The following is a 17891-nucleotide window of genomic DNA, read 5'->3' on the forward strand; positions in this document are numbered from 1 at the left end:
GGGTAGCATGCCTTTTGTTTTCTCCATGGGAAGGGAAGCTCACAGTTACTGTGACTTTTTTTTTCTTCTCTTTTTTAAACTCCCATTAAAATTTATTCCAGATTTTAAGAGTTCTGTGTAGGAGAGGTATCTGCCTTCCATTAGAGTCTATTGATTCCAGGACTGAGATTTATATACCACATGATTTGATTTTTATGTTTTGGTTGCTTTGTCATGTAGCCATTCAAGTCAATTTAGCTTTACAAAAACATAAGTGTAACAAGAACAGATTTATTTATTTTTTTTATCCCTTGCTTCCTTAGCAAATAGTAACTCTTGAAAAACTTACTATTAAAAAGCAACTTGAGCTGCTAATCTTTTTTGCTGCTTTGTTCTTGCAGTTGGCTCCTGTATTACCAAGGGGAAACTGATGACAATCATTGTGTGCTGGAAGAAGGCCTCTACATTGATCTCTCTTCCTGTGGCTGCCCAACTGCTGCAATCAAATCCCTCAAGCCTATTGAATATGTAAGGACTTAATTGAAAAAAAAAATGCTTTGGAACTCTTTTATTAGTCAGATGTCTGAAGCAAGTGCTCGCATTAAGCAAACTCCCACTTGGGGAAAAGAGTAAAGTTTGTTTTCTTGGATTATGGGATTTTGGGGTTTGGAACAAGTCAGGCTGCGTGCTCACTATTGTGTAGGCACACACTCTTGGACTCTTGTGTGTTCTGGGTTGAAGGTTACTCTTTTTCATAGGAGTTGTATTGTTTGATGTTTTTCTGACTGACCTTTTATGATACAGCTCAGCAGTTTGGTACACAGCAAGATATTGCTGTGTCTTCCTCTTCCCTAATGACTCCTGAGATATGGGACAAGTAATTAGTACACGTGGACATTATCTATGTATGGCTTTCATGTTGGTTGTACTACCCGTGCACAGATCTTGAAGTCAGATGACCTACTGTATCAGTAAGGTGAAATTCAAGATCCTCTAGGGCTGTTAAATCGGACAGGAATGTTTTCTATTATCCAGCACAAGACAAATACAATTTTTCTGGATCTTGCTGTAGTCCGGCACACAGAATATATGCTTCTGAAGTCTCATCATATCTGTGCTTTTGTCCAACAGTTATGTATGCTCCTATGCAAAAGTGTAAAACATAAACTGACCATAATGCTGTCAGTAAAAGAGAAGCATGTTTGCTCTGCCCACTCCCTTTTAGCACTGACCAGTTTCTCCAAATGTCTTCCTCCTTCCCTGTTCACAGAGGACAAATTCAACCCATGTTGCATGTGTCCTTTACTAAAACTGAAACTACATCGTAAAGATAATTCTAAAGATAACTCAATTCACACTTTGAAGAAAAGCCTTTTTTTTTTTTCTGTTTGTGAACAGGGTTTTAAAGAACACCAAAAGCTGTCCATGGGATGTGAAGGATCTACAGCTCAAATCTGAGAGCTGGTCCTTTTGCTCAGTTACGTAGGTCTGGCCGCATTGAATTCAGCCTAACTATAGCTTTTCACTGAGAGCCTAGTTTTCAGATTGAAGGTCTTCCTTTCACGCTAGGCTTTTGTGTTCTGCTCTGCTAAATCAGAATGAAGTTTTGACGTGAAATGATAGGTCTCATCCAAATTCCCCAATCTGACATAGTAATAAGCTATTGGCAGCCCTTGATTACCAAGGGCCAAGCCCTGGGAGAAGTGTGTTTGGCAAGCTGTGTGTGCAAAGCTTACGCACATCTTCCAGTGCTTTGTATGTGGATTGCACCACTGTTTCAGTTCCTTTCTTGCAAATAAGAGACCTTGTATTCCTCAAAGTGCTGGCACTTAATACTGTAGAATGCTGTTGAACCACACCTGCTTTACAAAGAGAAATGTGCTCGTTGACCCCTAACACATTGTGTATTAATTGTGCAGGACAATGTTCAGAAGCATTGTTCAGCACAGACGTGATATTAAGCACGCAGCAGTAAGTTTGGTCAGTGGTCAGAAACAGCCGTACTTCATTCTGTGCATTGTCTGCCATGCACTATTGTTGGAACAGAGCCCTTTTTATTACAAGGTATTTCTGTTAGCTCGTTCAAGATAGCAGCAAATGCATTCCAAAGTGGAACTGTTGTATAGTGTTATTGAATTCTGCTGAGACATTGGGAAACACATCCATTGTTCATGTTTGACTACCAGCCCATTTTCAGTCCTAGAGTGTGTATCTATGATTCTATGAACTTGGTACCTCAGGCATATAGGGGAGAGTGTGCAACCCTCTCCTGCTCTCCTTTAAGGCAGATATATTTGCTGCAAGTATTGCTGTTGGGAGGACTCTCAGACTTGGGGTGAGCCATGCACTGCTTCAGTGTGTAAGGTTTCTGCATGTTGAGTAGAAATAGAAGCCTATGGCACTGACAGGAAGGAAAAAGTGATGCCCTTAGCAGTACAAAAGACTCCCAGGTCTCCTCATTACTGGCTCTTGAGAGGAGTTAGAGGTCTGCTGACCAGTCCAGCTATGTATTTTAGAAGTAGATTGTTTCAAGTCATTCCTTGGGGTAGGACAAATCTGCTGCATGATGTGAGTACGTGGGATCTGGGTATTCCCTTTCTAATTTGCAAATTAACTGCATGGTTTCCATTGGGATTTTGCAGCTGAGTAAAATTCCAGCCTGGGGATTTTAATTGCAGTGTGTGTGTGTAAGAATGTGGGAAGCAGACTACAAAGTAGCTGTGAAACAGAGCGTTGAGCATAGGTCAGTAACACCTGCAGGGAAGCCAATTGATAATCAAAATTAGTTGTTTGTGTTACTCTTTCATCACATCAGTGCTCTTTTCTAGCCTGGTGGAAAAATACTGTGAGATACCAGTGGTATTTTGGGGGCCGTGTGAGGTAACTTACATTAGCTTAAGGTAACTTAAGGCAGCCTTAGCCTATATGAACCAGGCAGTAACTTCTTATTCTTAGAAGAGTAAAATTCTGTGTCTTTATTTTGCAAATTGCCAGAAATGTCATTTGTTTAAGAGCTGGGTTGTCTGACAAAGTGGAAAAAATGTCATTCTAAATTACTGAGTTGGCCCGATTAAAATTAAAGTGAACAAACAAAAACCCCACAACCCTTTCAAAGCAACACGAAATAGGTTTGGGTAGGAAAACAGGCTCAGACTGGTGATGCTCTGATTTCTTACTGGTTTAGGTTGGCTAACTTGTAGATCTTGGGGAGATGTCTTACAGGTTTGTCACTGAAAAATGGAGTTCTTATTTAGGCATGGCGTGCTGCCCCCAGCCCCTCCACACATGTTCACTCACCTCCAGTTCTCATGAAATTCAGGTTCCAGATACCACTTTGGTTATTTCCCCATTTATGCACTAGTGTCATGTAGGAATTAAACATGCTTTTGAGAACAATTTCAGCCATTTTTTAGGAAAACCTATGGGTTGCAAACAAGTTATATAGAAGGAAGAAAGCATTTCTGTAGCACAGGAGTAAGAAAATAATATCCTTTTTTTTCAATATTCTGGGAAGGAAAAGTGTTGCAGTACCTGTGTGTTAATCTGGATTTTAAGGTAAATGATGGTATGTTGCGTAGCCTCTTCTCTTCTGAAAAGGGCTGCTTCTCAAAGTTCAAAGAGTCTTTTTAATTTACTCTTTTCTAAGTGAGGAAAAAAATGCTAGAAGATGTATCTTTTAGTAACTAATTTCCTTCAGTGAAAAGGCATTTTTGTTGAAAGGCCATTGGAGCTCATGCAGCTTGTCTCTCATTATCTCCCTTCATCTAAAACTTTGTTAAAGAGATGCTTGCTGATGAAATTTGCTGAATTATTGCTGATAGGAAGGTAAGAATATAACACAGGTTAAGAGTTGCTGCATTTGCAGCAGAGGTGTGGGTTTTCATGCTGGTGTCAGCAAGGACTGGCCTGATGTGCAGGAAAAGGAAAGCAGGGACCACGTGCCCAAAGGCAAGAGAGCACACGAAGTCATCTGGGGCACTTATGGGGCTGTGGTTGCTTAGTGGGGCATTTGTCCATTGCTTGTTTCTCAGAGAGTTTTGGTGATGGAGACCCTTACAAGATGTTCTTAGGAAGTGAGGCTCACCTTTAGTTGCAGAGATGTTATTTTGTTAAGCTCCCCATAGTACGTAATGTGCCATTACCAGGATAACAATGTGCAGGATGGTTGCAGCTAGCAATTAGTTTTCTTTCTAAAACATTATCTTCATCCTTAAAGTTAAACCAGTCCCTTAGCTTGTCAAAATTCTAAGTTCACTTGCTGGAAACAGAAATGAGATCTTCTTTTCTTCTGAGGTTCTTTATTCTTTCTCTGATTAACCGTTACATTTCCTATATTTCCATATTGCTTATCTTTAAGTTAAATACAGGTGTTAACTAACCTTCCCAGCATTCCTGTGAGGTAAATAAGCAAATCAGATGCGAAAAGTAATCAGTGTTTCCCAGGGCCAGGCTATGAGTCATCTGGTGCAGCTGGGGCTGAACCGTGGGCGTTGCTGTCTCTTCCAGAGCAGTCTCATTTCCCTCATCCAGGCATCCTTCCCTCACCGAAGGGAGTATTCAGCAGTGCACAACTTCAGCAAAAACAGTTGTAAACAATAAGCGAGTCAGGACTAAAAAGCAGAGATGTTTTCCAAGGATGCTGTAACATGGCTATTGAAGCTTCTCCAGTAAGACTCTGGCAAAGGCTGTTTGCATAGCTGCAGGTCAGCAGGGACCATGATGGGTTTGCAGCCATGCTTTTTTTTGCAACCCCATGGATTTCTTTGGCTTTATTGGGTTTTCTCATTTGCGTTTGCTAAATTTAAGTTTGCCAAAAAAAGATGCATGAAAGAATATGTTGTGTTGGTAAATCTTTCTCAGTGGGATGAGTAGTAATAATTTTTGACAGAATTCATAATGAAAATTATCTATCCTTATTCTATGGAAATGTGTGCAAATTCCTACATGCACTTGGGTTTCAGTCATAGCATTTTCAGTTACCTTCTTTGTATCTCTACACTGTTTTTTCTCCTTGAGTCAGGCACCAAAGCCTTACAGTGCAAAGAAAAGACTTTGGAAAGGAAGCTCACCTTGCATTGATCTGTAATGCTTCCAACTTGCTTTGTGGGTTTTTTTCTGAACTGAAAATGTACCAAATTCTGTTCTGAACGGTGAAAAATTTGTGGTGCACAGCTTCTCTCTATTAATTGAAGGTGGAAGTCAAAGAAAAAAGGCTGAGCTGAGCCAACCTGAGCTGCACGAGTGGCTTTTTCTGTGTCTATCTCCATGGCTTTACTTTTCAGCCTCATGCTGTGGGGAGGGAGGAAGGCTTTCTCATTTTCCTTCCTTGCATTATGGGATATCTTAGCCATAGACTGCCACACCTGTTAAGTAAAGAATATCATTGTGCTTAACAGTTCGTAGGGGTGCTTGTACCTTGAGAACGCTGCGTAAATACGACCTTCCCTAATCACTGGTCTCTTAAATCTTTTCAAGTTTCTTCTTCAGGACTGACGTTGACATTAAAAATAGCAGGAACCTTCAAAACTTTATTGGTGTTGGTTTAAGCAAGGCAGTTAGTTCCTTAATACACAAGATCAGATTAAATGAATTCTTTAGTGCGTTGTCATTCTTGCAGTTGGCAGCCTTTCACCAGAGAATGGCATTTCGGATATTTTCCTTGAAATAACTGTGAAAAGAAGCTGATGTCACCTAGACATGGGAATGACTTGCCAGTGGTAGGTTAAGGTAGATGCCTCTGTCTCATCTTTCAAAATCTGGGACTTGGGTCCACTTAAAGTAACGTCCTAAGCTGAGGTTGTCTGCTTGTCTCCTCTTGTATCTTCTTGTCTCCAGCTGCCCTTACTCTGGCCCTCAGAGAACCCCATTATTCTTTGATCCATCAGGATTTGGCCTTAGTGAAGTAAGCTGGTCCTGACAGTCTCACACTCCCCTGTTGCTGATGGCTCTTCAGCTTGTAAATGAGTTAAAATCCACCTCAGCATCCTTCAAAGAAGGGTAACAAGCAAAATGTCTCTGTGAGAAGCATAGTAGCACAGCCTCAAAAGCTTGCTTTCTTTTTTTCTTTTTCTTTTTTACTGTTGATGGTTTCCATGGAGCTAAGAAAACAAAATCAGAGAGAAGAGCCAGGCCAAGTCACTGCTGCCAGCTGATGGTGTAAAACAGCGTATATAAAGTGGGTAACCAGAGCACTGCTCTATATATGGTTATAAAAACATGGCAGCTTCGGTGCTTGAGACAGAAGCGTGTTTTCTGTTTCTGTACTTCACATCTGTGCCAGGGTCAGTGAAGTCCTTTTAGGTCTCACTGGACAGAATGGCATCAATCCTTGCAATCAGTTCCCGATGTGTCTCAGATGCAGCGTCTGCTGTGTACCAACAGACTGGGATTCTGAAAAACGTGATGGCTTTCACATGGCCATTAAAGTCCAAATTATCTCAGCCATGTGCAGCCATTTTAATGGACTCCACCCATTTGCTGTTCAGATGCTTGATTTATAAATGGATAATGCTCGATCACATGACTGTTCTGTCTATCACAGCATCCCTGTCCTTAATATATTGGATACTGCAAAAGCAAAATGCCTGTAGGCTTTGGTAGCAGTGACTAGCAACAAGGATGCCACATGGTGCTTCCTATGCCTTGTGATGCATTTGTGTAAACTCTCCTTTTTGGATTAATTCTGCATGTGGCTTTTGCTCTCCACTCAGGTGAAAATCATTGCCAAGGGAGTCTTGGCTTTCTGCAGGCTGGAGTGTGATAGCAATGCCTTGCTCTGCAAAGCGACATGAGAAGTAGCTACATACACTCCATCTCTCATTCTAGATTGCAAAGTAAGCCATAAAACACACCTCATCCACCAGAAGGCAGATGGGAAGAACAGACATTGCAAAATAAAGACAGTGATGAGTTTTCATCTCTTCTTGCTTTGTGTGTAGCATTAGTTTTGTAGGAGTTTAACATTAAAAAACATAAATTCTTGCCAGGTGAATGATCCTTCTTTAACATTATTCATCCAGAACCCTGTACATGGCATGTAGCATGACTCACGTTGGCTCTGCATTGGTCAGTGGAGGAAAGCAATTTCTCTGAGGCAGGATTTGAATAACCACCTACATACCAAGTGCACTGAGTCAGCACCAGGAAGTTTGTAAGAGCTCTGTAAGAATCACAACTAAGCTTTTCAGATAGTTCACTCAAATGCACGTGCTTCTTCAAACATGGAAGTTATGTTCTCTTAATTATAAAGTGTCATTCAGTATTATTTTCATTCATTCCACCTGAGGCCATACCTCTGCTACAGAAGAAGTTCTGCCTGTTGCAGTGTGCTGGCTGTCACAGGGTGACGTCTCCAAAGAAAAAGGCATCTGATTGAAGCAGTCAGACCTACTGCGTCTCCCTTTATCAAATGCATCAGGATATAAATTGCAAAAATTGCTTATGATCTCAAGTTTAAAATGCTGAAAAAACATTTGAGTGTTCCTTGTATGAAGTTGCTTGGCTAAACATGAGCCAGCAGTGCCACTGCCTATGTATCCAAGAAGTCCAGTGGTATCTTGGCTTGTGTAAGTTGCCAACAGGAGCAGGGAAGTGAGGCCACACCTCAAGTACTGTGTTCAGTTTTGGGCCCCTCACTACAAGAAAGACATCGAGGCCCTGAAGTGTGTCCAGAGAAGGGCAATGAAGTCATGAGGGATCTGGAGCAGAAGTCTTATAGGAACCAGCTGAGGGAGCTGAGGTTGTTCACTATGGAGAAGAGGAGACTCAGGGGAGACCTTATAGCTCCCTAGAACTGCCTGCAAGGAAGTTGTGGTGAGGTGGGAGTTGGCCTCTTCTCCCAGGTAACAGCAATAGGATGAGAAGGAATGGCTTTGAGTTGGGCCAGGGGAGGTTCAGGTTGGATGTTAGGAAAAATTTCTTCTCCAAAAGTGTGGTGAGGCAGTAGCTGCCCAGGGAGGTGGTGGACTCATCATCCATGGAGGTGTTCAGGAAATGTTTGGATGTGGTTTAGTGGGGAAGAGTTTGTGACAGATGGATGGTTGGACTGGATGATCTTGGAGATCTTTTCCAAACTTGGCGATTCTGTGATTCTAAGACATAGACTTCTTATGTTTAAATGAGTTTCCCCCTGCTTTTCTGCTGATCTTGCAGCTGCACCACAGTTACACAAGCTGATCTTATTTTCATAATTCTCTCTGCTGTAGAGAAAGGCATAAGTGAAGTATGTTGCAAGTCTACATGAGGTTGATGTCTCTACTAATAATGTCAATTATTTCAAGGTTGTCAGAAGAAAAATAGGAACATCTGTAAAAACATGGAAAGCTTTCTGTTCTATTCTGTTGCTTTTAACATCTTTCAGTTTTCAGGTCCCTAAGATGATTCCGATGAACAAACCACCGAATAGCTAATGGTAACCTGCACACACAGCAGTCTTGTGATTTGCCTCGTTGCTTTGGTAGCAATCTGCAGATCGCCCTGAGAACTGCTGTAACCTGTGCCAGCAGTAAAGAAACAGGATTCTTGAAAAGCAACCAAGAGCCTGATGATCCTGACCAGATCACAGAGAGATTTCTCAAATGCAAACAAAGGCCTCTTTGCGTCTCTAAGTGGCTCATTCTCTGCCTTGTGTCAGTGGGGAATATACTTGGATGACAATGCCACTGATAAATCCAGTATGTTTCAGGCACGTATGCTTTGTTGGGTGATGCACTTCTTCTTTCTTTGCATATACATTTGCCAAGGGAGTGCGATCTCTAACCCTGAGGCAAGTGGGAATGGAACCGAAGTGGTAAAAATCATGCAACTGAAGTTAGACTGCTCTGAGTAAAACATGCTTTTTTCTCCCCCCTCACCAGGTTTTTGCTGAGCCCTCCCTCAGTCTGTTCGCTCTGGAGTGCTGCAAGGGCAGAGAACTGCACTTCAGCGAACCCGTCAACTCCATTCTGAATGAAGACCTTCATTTTTATACTCAGTCTGTGTGGGTGAGAAGCGGATTGTAAGTATGGGAGAAATGTCCTTGTTATTTGGGGGGAACTGACACTAAGTGTGTTTCCCAACAACTGCTGCCTTTTTTCATAGGATGCGTTTTAGATTCTAACTTGTTTCATAATCTTAAAATGTTGTTGAATATGTTGAATTGTTGCTAGATCCACCTTTTGTACCGAGATTCAAAATGAACAAGAGCTCTGGGCAGAGGATGCATTTCGTCCCTGAAAGAACCATCCCTTTATCTCCATGTGTTAGCAAACAGTAGAGCCTGTTCAAGCCAGGAGCCAAAACTAAATCAGTAAATTCCTGACTCACAGGTAGAGCAAACTCAAACTGCCTTTGTTAACGGGCTGTAAAATACCAGCTGCAAACTGCAGTGATTTATTGTGAGCCACTGCAGTGGCTCAGTGGAGCCTGGCGTGCTGTTCAGCTGCCACAGAGGCAGTGACTTGTGAGAGCAGCTCCGGGCGGATGGGACAGCTGGAGCAGTCATTTGCTTCTGCTGTTTGTTTAACCCCCTGTGACTGGGAGCCAACACCTAGGCCCTTCCCTGTGAAAGCCATCTGAAGTCTGCAGAAATGCTCTTTCCAACCTCTTTCCCATCTCTCCCTTTCACCTCCTGGCGGAGCTCCCAGCTCTGTCTCAGCCAAGTTTCAGGGCTGTGCGCTTCAACAACAGGAACAGAGAACTTGCTGGGTCTTGTTACTGGAGTTGACTGGAAAGCACTGTCCTTCAAATATGATGCACATTTCCTCTGTGCATTTTTTTTTAACCCTTTTCCCACCTGTCTCATTGCATTCACATACATGTTGTGTTGAGGGATATGGTTTAGTGGAAGCTATTGGTAACAGGTGAACGGTTGGACTGGATGATATTTTAGGTCTTTTCCAACCTTGGTGATTCTATGATTCTATGGCTGTAAATTTCTTGAGGGGTTTATGGGATACAAAAGTGTATACAAAAGATACAGTGTCAAATTTGAACTAATTGGGCAGCAAACTAATGTGGACTATTTACTGCTTACGTACACCTCTGTTGTGATTTGTATGATGAATTTTTTGAATGCTTCACATCTGGTGCCACCTAAGGTCAGAACTCTTCTACAGGTATCTGTGATAACACTGCTTGAGCACTCCTCTGATACTTAGAGATTGGTGCAGAGCCTGAGCCTAATCCAGCACATGCTTCCAGATTAATCATCTGCAGTTGTTGCTTTAGAACTGTGATATCGCTAAGGTTGGAAAAGGCCTTTTACAGCACCCAGTCCGACCCCCAGCCCATCCCCAACATGCCCACTGGCCGTGTCCCTCAGTGGCACATCCAGATGTTTCCTGAACACCTCCAGGGACAGTGACTGCACCACCTCCCTGGGCAGCCTGTGCCAATGCCTCACCACTCTTTTTGAGAATAAATGTTTCCTAATATCCAACCTGAGCCCATTTCCTCTTGTCCTGTCACTGGTAAGTAGGAGAAGAGGTTGGCTCCCACTTCACTATAAGGTGACTTGAGGCTCACCATGACAGTGGCAAGCAGCTGCAGTTTGAGGCTGAAGGCAACACATACACATTCCTGGGTGCTGGTTTACTGGAGGAAAGGCTGTCACTGGGAGTAACACCTGACTTATTCCAGTTGGGAAATATCTCTGTAGAGGTGTTATGATCTATAGTGTAGTGTACAATGGAATATCTTTGTATGGGCTGTCTCTGCCTTCTCAACAGGTGTGCAGCTGTGGAAATTAATGGCTTTGTCCGTGGAGTTGGTTGTTAAGGAGAAGGCTGAGGGCTTTGGGACTGCATGGTAAAAATTCATATGAAAGCATGTGAAATGTTCCAGTCCTTTCCCCATCTTCCAGTTCGTTTCTGAGCTTTGCAGCCAGATGAGCTGTTTCCATCCCTGCAGAGAGTTGGGGCAGAATAAATACTTGCCTGGCTGGACTTCCTCTGAGCTCCCTGTGTTGCTCCCCAGGAAGTAGAACTCCACAGCCAGTCCTCATCCTTCACTACAGATAGGGAGCTGAAGGACTAAGGGTGTGATGAGATTGCAGGGAGTCTATGGGATGTCCTAGAACACTGCCTTATCTGTTAGTGCAGTAAGCAGATTTAGAGGGGTTTTGGGCTCCTTGCCCCAGAGCGTACTGTCAGCCTTAGACAGATGGCAAAGTAAGATTTATGCATATTGCGATGGCAAGAGTGATACAACCTCACAATGGGACACCTCACTGTTGGACCATTTCAGTTCCATTGGAGCTCCTTCCAAGCAAAGCTGTGTGTCTGTCTGCTCCCCCAGACATTCAGAATGGGGGAAGTGCGCTACAGGTGCTGTAAAGTGGCGCTGCTTGTGGTTAGTTTCTTGCTGACTTGATACAAAGCCCGCAGCCATCCCTCTTGTTCTTGGCAGCTGACTTTGTAAAACAGGTAACTGGGGAAACCAGTATTTGCTTTGTGTTCGGATAAGTTAATGAGTCAAACTGTTTAGGTTCACTGTCTGTCCAACAATGTCCTGTTGATAGAAACAAAGCTGATCTGTGATCCTGAGGCTGCCTTTGTCAGCAGCAACACAGCAGCTACTGAGCAGATGTCCAGATAACAAGGGATCTGTATGTGCTGGTCCTTGAACTCTGCGTTAAAGGTTTCAGTTGTGTTCACATTCAGATGTATTCACTGCAGTGAAGTCTGTTACATCAGTTTACAGGGTTTGAAGTAAATATTTGTTATGTATTTTTGTGTTCTGGATAAGTGGAATAGCTTTAGCTGTTAAAAAAGAAAACAAAGCCTGTGGCTTCCTAAGTTCCTAATGCCTGCTCACTGCAGCCAGCTTTATTCCCATCTGCGTTCAAGCAGAGATTGTCAAATCTGTGGGAAAAGCTTGGGGGGAACTTCTAAGTTTGAGCAAGGGAAAAAAAGCATCTTAATTTAGACAGAACAATCAGATGAGTGCTGTCCTGGAGCGCCATAATACAGCTTTGATGGCGTCCCTGCTGTGGGGAGGTCAGGGGACTTTCAAGAGCACAGTCCTGAAAGGCAGCCTGCAATTTAGTTTTGCTGTAGTTAATGTGAAGTCTTCCGTGTTCCGCTTTCTGTATCCAGGTGGATTGCATACGAAGGATGTAATTTCTTAGGAAAGCAGATCCTGTTGGAGCCCGGTGAGATTTCCAATTGGAATGAATACAGTGGCTGGAAAGTAATTGGCTCCCTTCGTCCAGTGAAGCAGGTACTGTTAGAGTCTGTGAGGACGACTTGTTTTAGACCGGGCTTAGTGTAAACTACCCAAGTATAACGCTGCACATAGTACTCCTTCAATCAGGCCAGATGATGACAGCCAGAAGGACATACTGAGAGGTTACTGAAGCAGAAAATTCTTCCACTGGCAGTTACTGAGATCTATATTAGGCTCCTAAAGGGAAATAATTCCTTGCTTCTCAGAGCCAAGCATTAGCATGTTCTCTAGATGCTCTATTTTTACGTTTGCCATATAGAAATGAGAAAAACAATTCTATATTGACTTCTTTTGTGATTAACATAAATGAAAGCAAGGACAAGTTGTTCTGTGCTATAGCCTGGACTTCCAAAAGAAGCAAAGCTTACCCTGTACCACCAGGTTTTCTCTCCCTACCTCACGCCAAGTAATGTTAATGTCACATTCTGCCCCTCTGCCTTTCCAAAGTGCACCAGGTAATAAACACAGGTGAGCTCCGCTGTGTGAACCCAGACACACACATCTGTGTGAGGGCAACGTCCTGGGAGAGGGGAGGACAGCAATGAGACTGGAAGAGAATGTGAGCAGTGACTCCACTGGAAGAGTTTCCATTAGTTCTGCTTCTCACAGAATACCTTGTCTACACTTAGTGACAAATGCTGCTTTAGTTTTTAAATAATAGATTCAAATGGGGACGTGTTGCATTGAACAACGGGATCATCATCAGCAATAGGTTTGCTTTATAGGCTTTCCCACTGGAAAAGGAAGGCATCCCTTTTTGTATTGCACCAGTGAGTAGCGTTCTAAGTAGTACCTTGTGTATTTTGCTGGGGAGTTGGGGCATTTGGAGCTTGTTTGTATTTGAAATCCTGCAGACTGAGAGCTTCCTTGAGTTCATGCAGTCAGCTCATTGTGCCTCAACGCTTCTGTGGTGTTTTTTAAGACTGGGATAATTCTACCAACCTGCACCACTTTCTATTTCCTCCTCCCTTCTGTGTCGAGTCTGCTGGTGCAACAGGGAGTGCAAGAAAAATCTGAACACTTGAAATTCATGCCTCAAGATGGGATGCAACAGTTTAACTAGTGACTTTGTAAGCTCTCTTCCTTGTAAGAAATAACTATAGGGTATATTTATTAATGCACATTTGTTCGTGGATGCTTGGTAGGAGAGAAGCTTTGCTGCCTCTTAACACGGGCTTTGTTTTATTATGGAAAAAAGGAGGTTCACAACTCCCAGAAGAAAAACTATTTGCAAATTGATACCTGGAGGGGGCTGCCCTTCAATTGCTCACTTTCCTCTATTATTTGCTCCAAAATGAGTGAATAATGGAGGAAAAATTCAAACCCCATAGAAGCCCTACAGAGCAGCCTTATTTTCTGAGTAAGCTGTGTAAGCAGTGATAGCAGCTGAGTACCATTTTCTGTGCATGTTCAAGAGCAAAGGTGAAACTTCTGTGCCACATATTCCAGTTAATGGCGCTGAACTTGCTGGATATGCAACTCAGCAAGTTCTGCATTCAGAAAATGAAAAGCTTGTGGATTACAGCCCATTTACTGGCCTTGGAGTGAAAGAAATGTGAACTAAAGCCATTTGCATATCACAGGGATTAGTTCTACAGAGATAAATACATTACAGTATACCCTCTCTGCCATTGCTGCTACAGCTGTCTGCTTATATGTGAGAAACATTTAGTTCTCTCTTAACATGCACATTCACTTCAACTAAAAATAGTATTTAACATCATCTGGAACTGGGAATGCAGCAATTTAGAAGGCTGATGTAAGATGGAGACGTTCTCCCATCAGCTCTTGCAGTCTGTGTGATATAACTCTTCCTTTGCACCATCGCAGCCAGCAGTGTACCTCCGAATCAGGAACCGAGCCCAAGGCAAATACCTGACAGTAGCTGGAAGTCCGGCAGATGTAAGAGCGACATCAGTGTGCGTGTCTCCATACAACAGCAAGGATACCCAGATCTGGCACTACTGTCGTGGGCTCTTCAAATCCAAGGTGAGTTTCCAGATGCTGGAGTGTGTTATTTCACCTGCATTTCCACAAGAACACAACTTGCTGTGTAGATTTCCCCATTTACACCAGGGTCACTTTTGGTTTTTCCTATGCATCTTGAACCAAAACTCCTGTAGGCCACACGTTCCTACTATGTATGGACAGATTTGCTCTGTCTCTTTGGCAAGCTGGATGGGCAGCTTTTCACATCTGGCACTGATGCTCCTGAAAGTAGGAACCTGGTTTTCTCAAAGTTTTATTACCTTTGAAGAATTAAGAATTTCTCTGGAAGGGAATATATGAAGACCTTCTGTGATCGAGTGGTCAGTCAACTGCTGAATAATCTGCTAAGCTTAGTTGCCACAGTGGTTACTGCAGTGCACTCAGTGCCTGGAACAGAACCAAGTCAGACACAAAAACAAGGCTTTGTGGTGGCCAGATCTCACTTGTCTTCTTGCTTCTCAGGTTAACGATGCCTGTCTGGATGTCATTGGTGGCAGAGATGTGCCAGGGGCCAAAGTCGCGCTCTGGGCAGAACACGGGAAGGAGAGGCAGAAGTGGAGACTCAATGAGGATGGAACCATCAGTTCATACCTCAGTGACCAACTGGTGCTTGATATTAAAGGTATTTTAAAAACAAAGTAGATGAACAAAAAAACAAAACTACTCACATGTTTTAAATGCAGCATTCCTGCTTATCTGTACCTAAGTGCTGAATCCCCTCCATCATCTCACCAGTTTTATATTCAGCTGCTTGGCAGAGGGACAAGAAACAGTCTATGGAGGAGAAACTTATTCTTACATCCCAGAGGTTTATACAGTAGTGCTAAGAGCAAGAAATGGCATTACAGAAGACAAAATAGGGAGGGAAAAGCAAATGAGAGAATTAATGTGCCTCAGCAAGAGAAATACTCACTCCTTGTGTTTTCAGACTTGTTCAAACTCCTGTTGCTTAAGTCCTCATCCTGCTGACCAACTATGCCAGAACCACCTATGAAGAGAAATCCCAAATGCTTGTACTGCTGGCAGTTGTGACAGTAAGAAAGCTGTGCTGCCTGGGTTACTGCACAACCTGATGTTGCGCGGGGATGAGTTGAGAGAACTTGGCTTGTTTAGTTTGGAGAAGAGAAGGCTCCGGGGAGACCTCAGTGTGGCCTTCCAGTACTTGAAGAGAGCGTATAAACAGGACGGGGAGCAGCTGTTTACAAGGGTGGACAATGATGGGACAAAGGGGAATAGTTTTAAACTGAGACGGGGGGGAGGGGGGGGGAGGTTACGTTAAGAGATTAGGAGGAGGTGGTGGCGCACTGGAACAGGTTGCCCAAGGAGGCTGTGGATGCCCCATCCCTGCAGGCATTCAAGGCCAGGCTGGATGTGGCTCTGGGCAGCCTGGTCTGGTGGTTGGTGACCCTGCACACAGCAGGGGTTGAAACTGGATGATCTTTATAGTCCTTTTCAACCCAGGCCATTTCATGGCTTTACTTTAAAGTGAGAGTGGGGAGTACCATTTGATTGCTCTTTAGAGCACAAATTTCTTTCAGTGAATTTTTATTTATGGCATGATAAAAAAAGGCACCGTTCCTTCTATGCTGCATGCATTCCAAGGAGACAAAGTTTAAGGACTAAGTAATTCTGGGGTTGAAGTGGGTATTCAACACTAACTAATCTCCCAGATTCTGTGTGTTTTCACTGTAGCAATACATAAGTTAAAAATGCTCCCACACAGACACAGTGGGAACGGAGGAGCTGCTAAAGCAAAGTACCTTTAGCAGTCACGCTTCTGTGCATAAAGGTACACTGGGGACTCTGCTTCTGAACTAAGAGCTCCTCAGGGCTTCAGCTGACAAATGAGTTTGAAAGGAGATGAACAGCAGCAGAAGTGCAAACACTGCCCCATCCCTCACAGCATTTCTGTCTCTCAGCTCATTTTCCTACTTAGCGGCCCTTTGCAAAGACTCTGTTGAGACTCCCTGCCTTTGTTTGCTTTATGTTTCAGGGGGAAATTACTATGACAAGAATCACATCATTATGAATGAGCCAGAAGAGGACAAACGTTCACAAAAATGGGATATTGAAATACTGTGAGTAAAACCCAGCACGGAGATGGGCCTTACGTGGTTTATCAACACCTGGAGGAAAAAAGAAAGCTACTACTGAAGTCATGCACCACTGGAACCTTACGCAGTAAATCCTGTCTTCCTTCACTCAAAGCACCAACTCCTAAACCAGCTGAATTTGCACAGACCTGGAGGGTGAGAGGCTGAGCTTATGTCTTTCCCCCAGGGACTGAATTCTGAGCTGAGCCTTTGGAGGCCACTGCTATGAAAGTTAATGTTAGTCTTCATCGGAAGTCTTAAAGCAGATGCAGAAGGCTAACAAAAGCTTTGCAGGACATGAACTGCAAGGGATAACGCAGGAAAGGCTCTTTAAGAAATACTATTTCTTTTCTCTCAAAAAGCAATGAAAGCCCATTCTTCCAAGGGAAACAGTAGAGGCTCAAAGTGAAACTGAATCTCAACCCCATACCTCCTGCTAAAGTGCAATTTATTTTGCTCAAGAGACAAATTTGAACTGGAACTCCCAGCTCAGTGCACAAAATGGGGCAATAAGGCAGCCTGACTTTTACCTCCCTTGTGTTACAGGTAGGCCCAGGTCTTAATTTGTTTCAGCAATACCAAATTTCTGAGTTCAGGAACTTCTTTTGCAGAGCTGTGGGCTGTTTCCAACCCCTGAAATGGTGAGTTATCTGTGAAGATGCCCTTTAATATGCAGGCTAAAATGCATCTAGGCAGAGTACAAGCTACCCTAGGGACAGGTTAGGTTGAAAAAGAACACCTTCCTCATACAGGACTGATGAGGCAGAGGAGGAACTGCAGTCACCCATAGGGCTGCTAACACCTGAAGTGCGCTCCTCAGCTCCCTGCTGTCTTCATTGGACTTCTGTGTCACTCAATGAATCTACTTCATGGATTAGATATTTTCTTTCCTAATTTGTTTATTCAGGGTATGGTGTTTCTATTTCAGGAGTTAAGCTAAGGAACTTGAGTTTCCAAAAGCAGTAAGTGTTCCTATGCACTTAAACAGGATTTTACCTTAAAGAGAAACACACAGCCCTGTTTGCCACAGAAATAAAATATATGGATGTCTATTTTTGTACAAAATTGAGTTCTATAGTGTACTATTTAAAAATAATTAAAAATACCTGTGTACTTGCACTTACTATTTTGCATTCTATGGAACTCCACATGTATGTATATATTTCTACAACGAAAGCACCTGCCCTGCTTTTTTTAATGTAAATCAGTATATCCAGCATTCTCCATGTGACTCACTTTCCATGTGCGATTTCAAAGACTGGCTGGAAGGTTCTGGTCTTTCAGGCCGAGAGCACCTAAATCACATGGGGTGGTGTCCCAGTGCTTCATAACCCAGTAAATCAGGCCTTTGTACTTCAGAGATCTTCCATGTAAAATGCCAAGCATGTATATTTTAATTGTATAAAAGTTTTTAGGAGGACTCTTTTGCTTGTTGGTTTCTTCTTTGCCAGCAGACACCAAGTGTGCACCTGGAAAGCACTTAGTTTCAAATGGCCGATAAAGGGAAGTAGGTTGAGATATTCAGCAACACATAATGATGCTACATGTAGATCTTAAAGTATCCAAATATGTGCAATAGTCCCATCAGAATCCACTCAAAGGAGATGTGAAGATCCTTATTTCTAA

At 43.0% G+C, this 17891-nt stretch overlaps 1 protein-coding gene across 5 annotated transcripts in view; it reads left to right on the forward strand.

Moving 5' to 3' along the window:
• The window catches only part of CRYBG3 (crystallin beta-gamma domain containing 3), an 89390-nt gene extending 71705 nt beyond the window's left edge, over positions 1-17685 (forward strand). For all 5 annotated transcript variants that reach the window (XR_014938426.1, XM_015878946.3, XM_085526369.1 and 2 more), the window contains 6 exons: positions 381-507; positions 8835-8974; positions 12054-12177; positions 14014-14172; positions 14635-14794; positions 16166-17685. Coding sequence is in view for 4 of the 5 variants with exons in the window: in XM_015878946.3 (XP_015734432.2) it covers positions 381-507; positions 8835-8974; positions 12054-12177; positions 14014-14172; positions 14635-14794; positions 16166-16254 (799 nt within the window). In the remaining variant the exon portion in view is untranslated. The remainder of the gene's footprint in view (positions 1-380; positions 508-8834; positions 8975-12053; positions 12178-14013; positions 14173-14634; positions 14795-16165) is intronic.
• The last annotated feature ends 206 nt before the right edge of the window (positions 17686-17891 follow it).

Source organism: Coturnix japonica, chromosome 1 (genome assembly GCF_054131305.1).
Source record: "Coturnix japonica strain WE chromosome 1, WE-NBRP24, whole genome shotgun sequence".
NCBI lineage: Eukaryota > Metazoa > Chordata > Aves > Galliformes > Phasianidae > Coturnix > Coturnix japonica.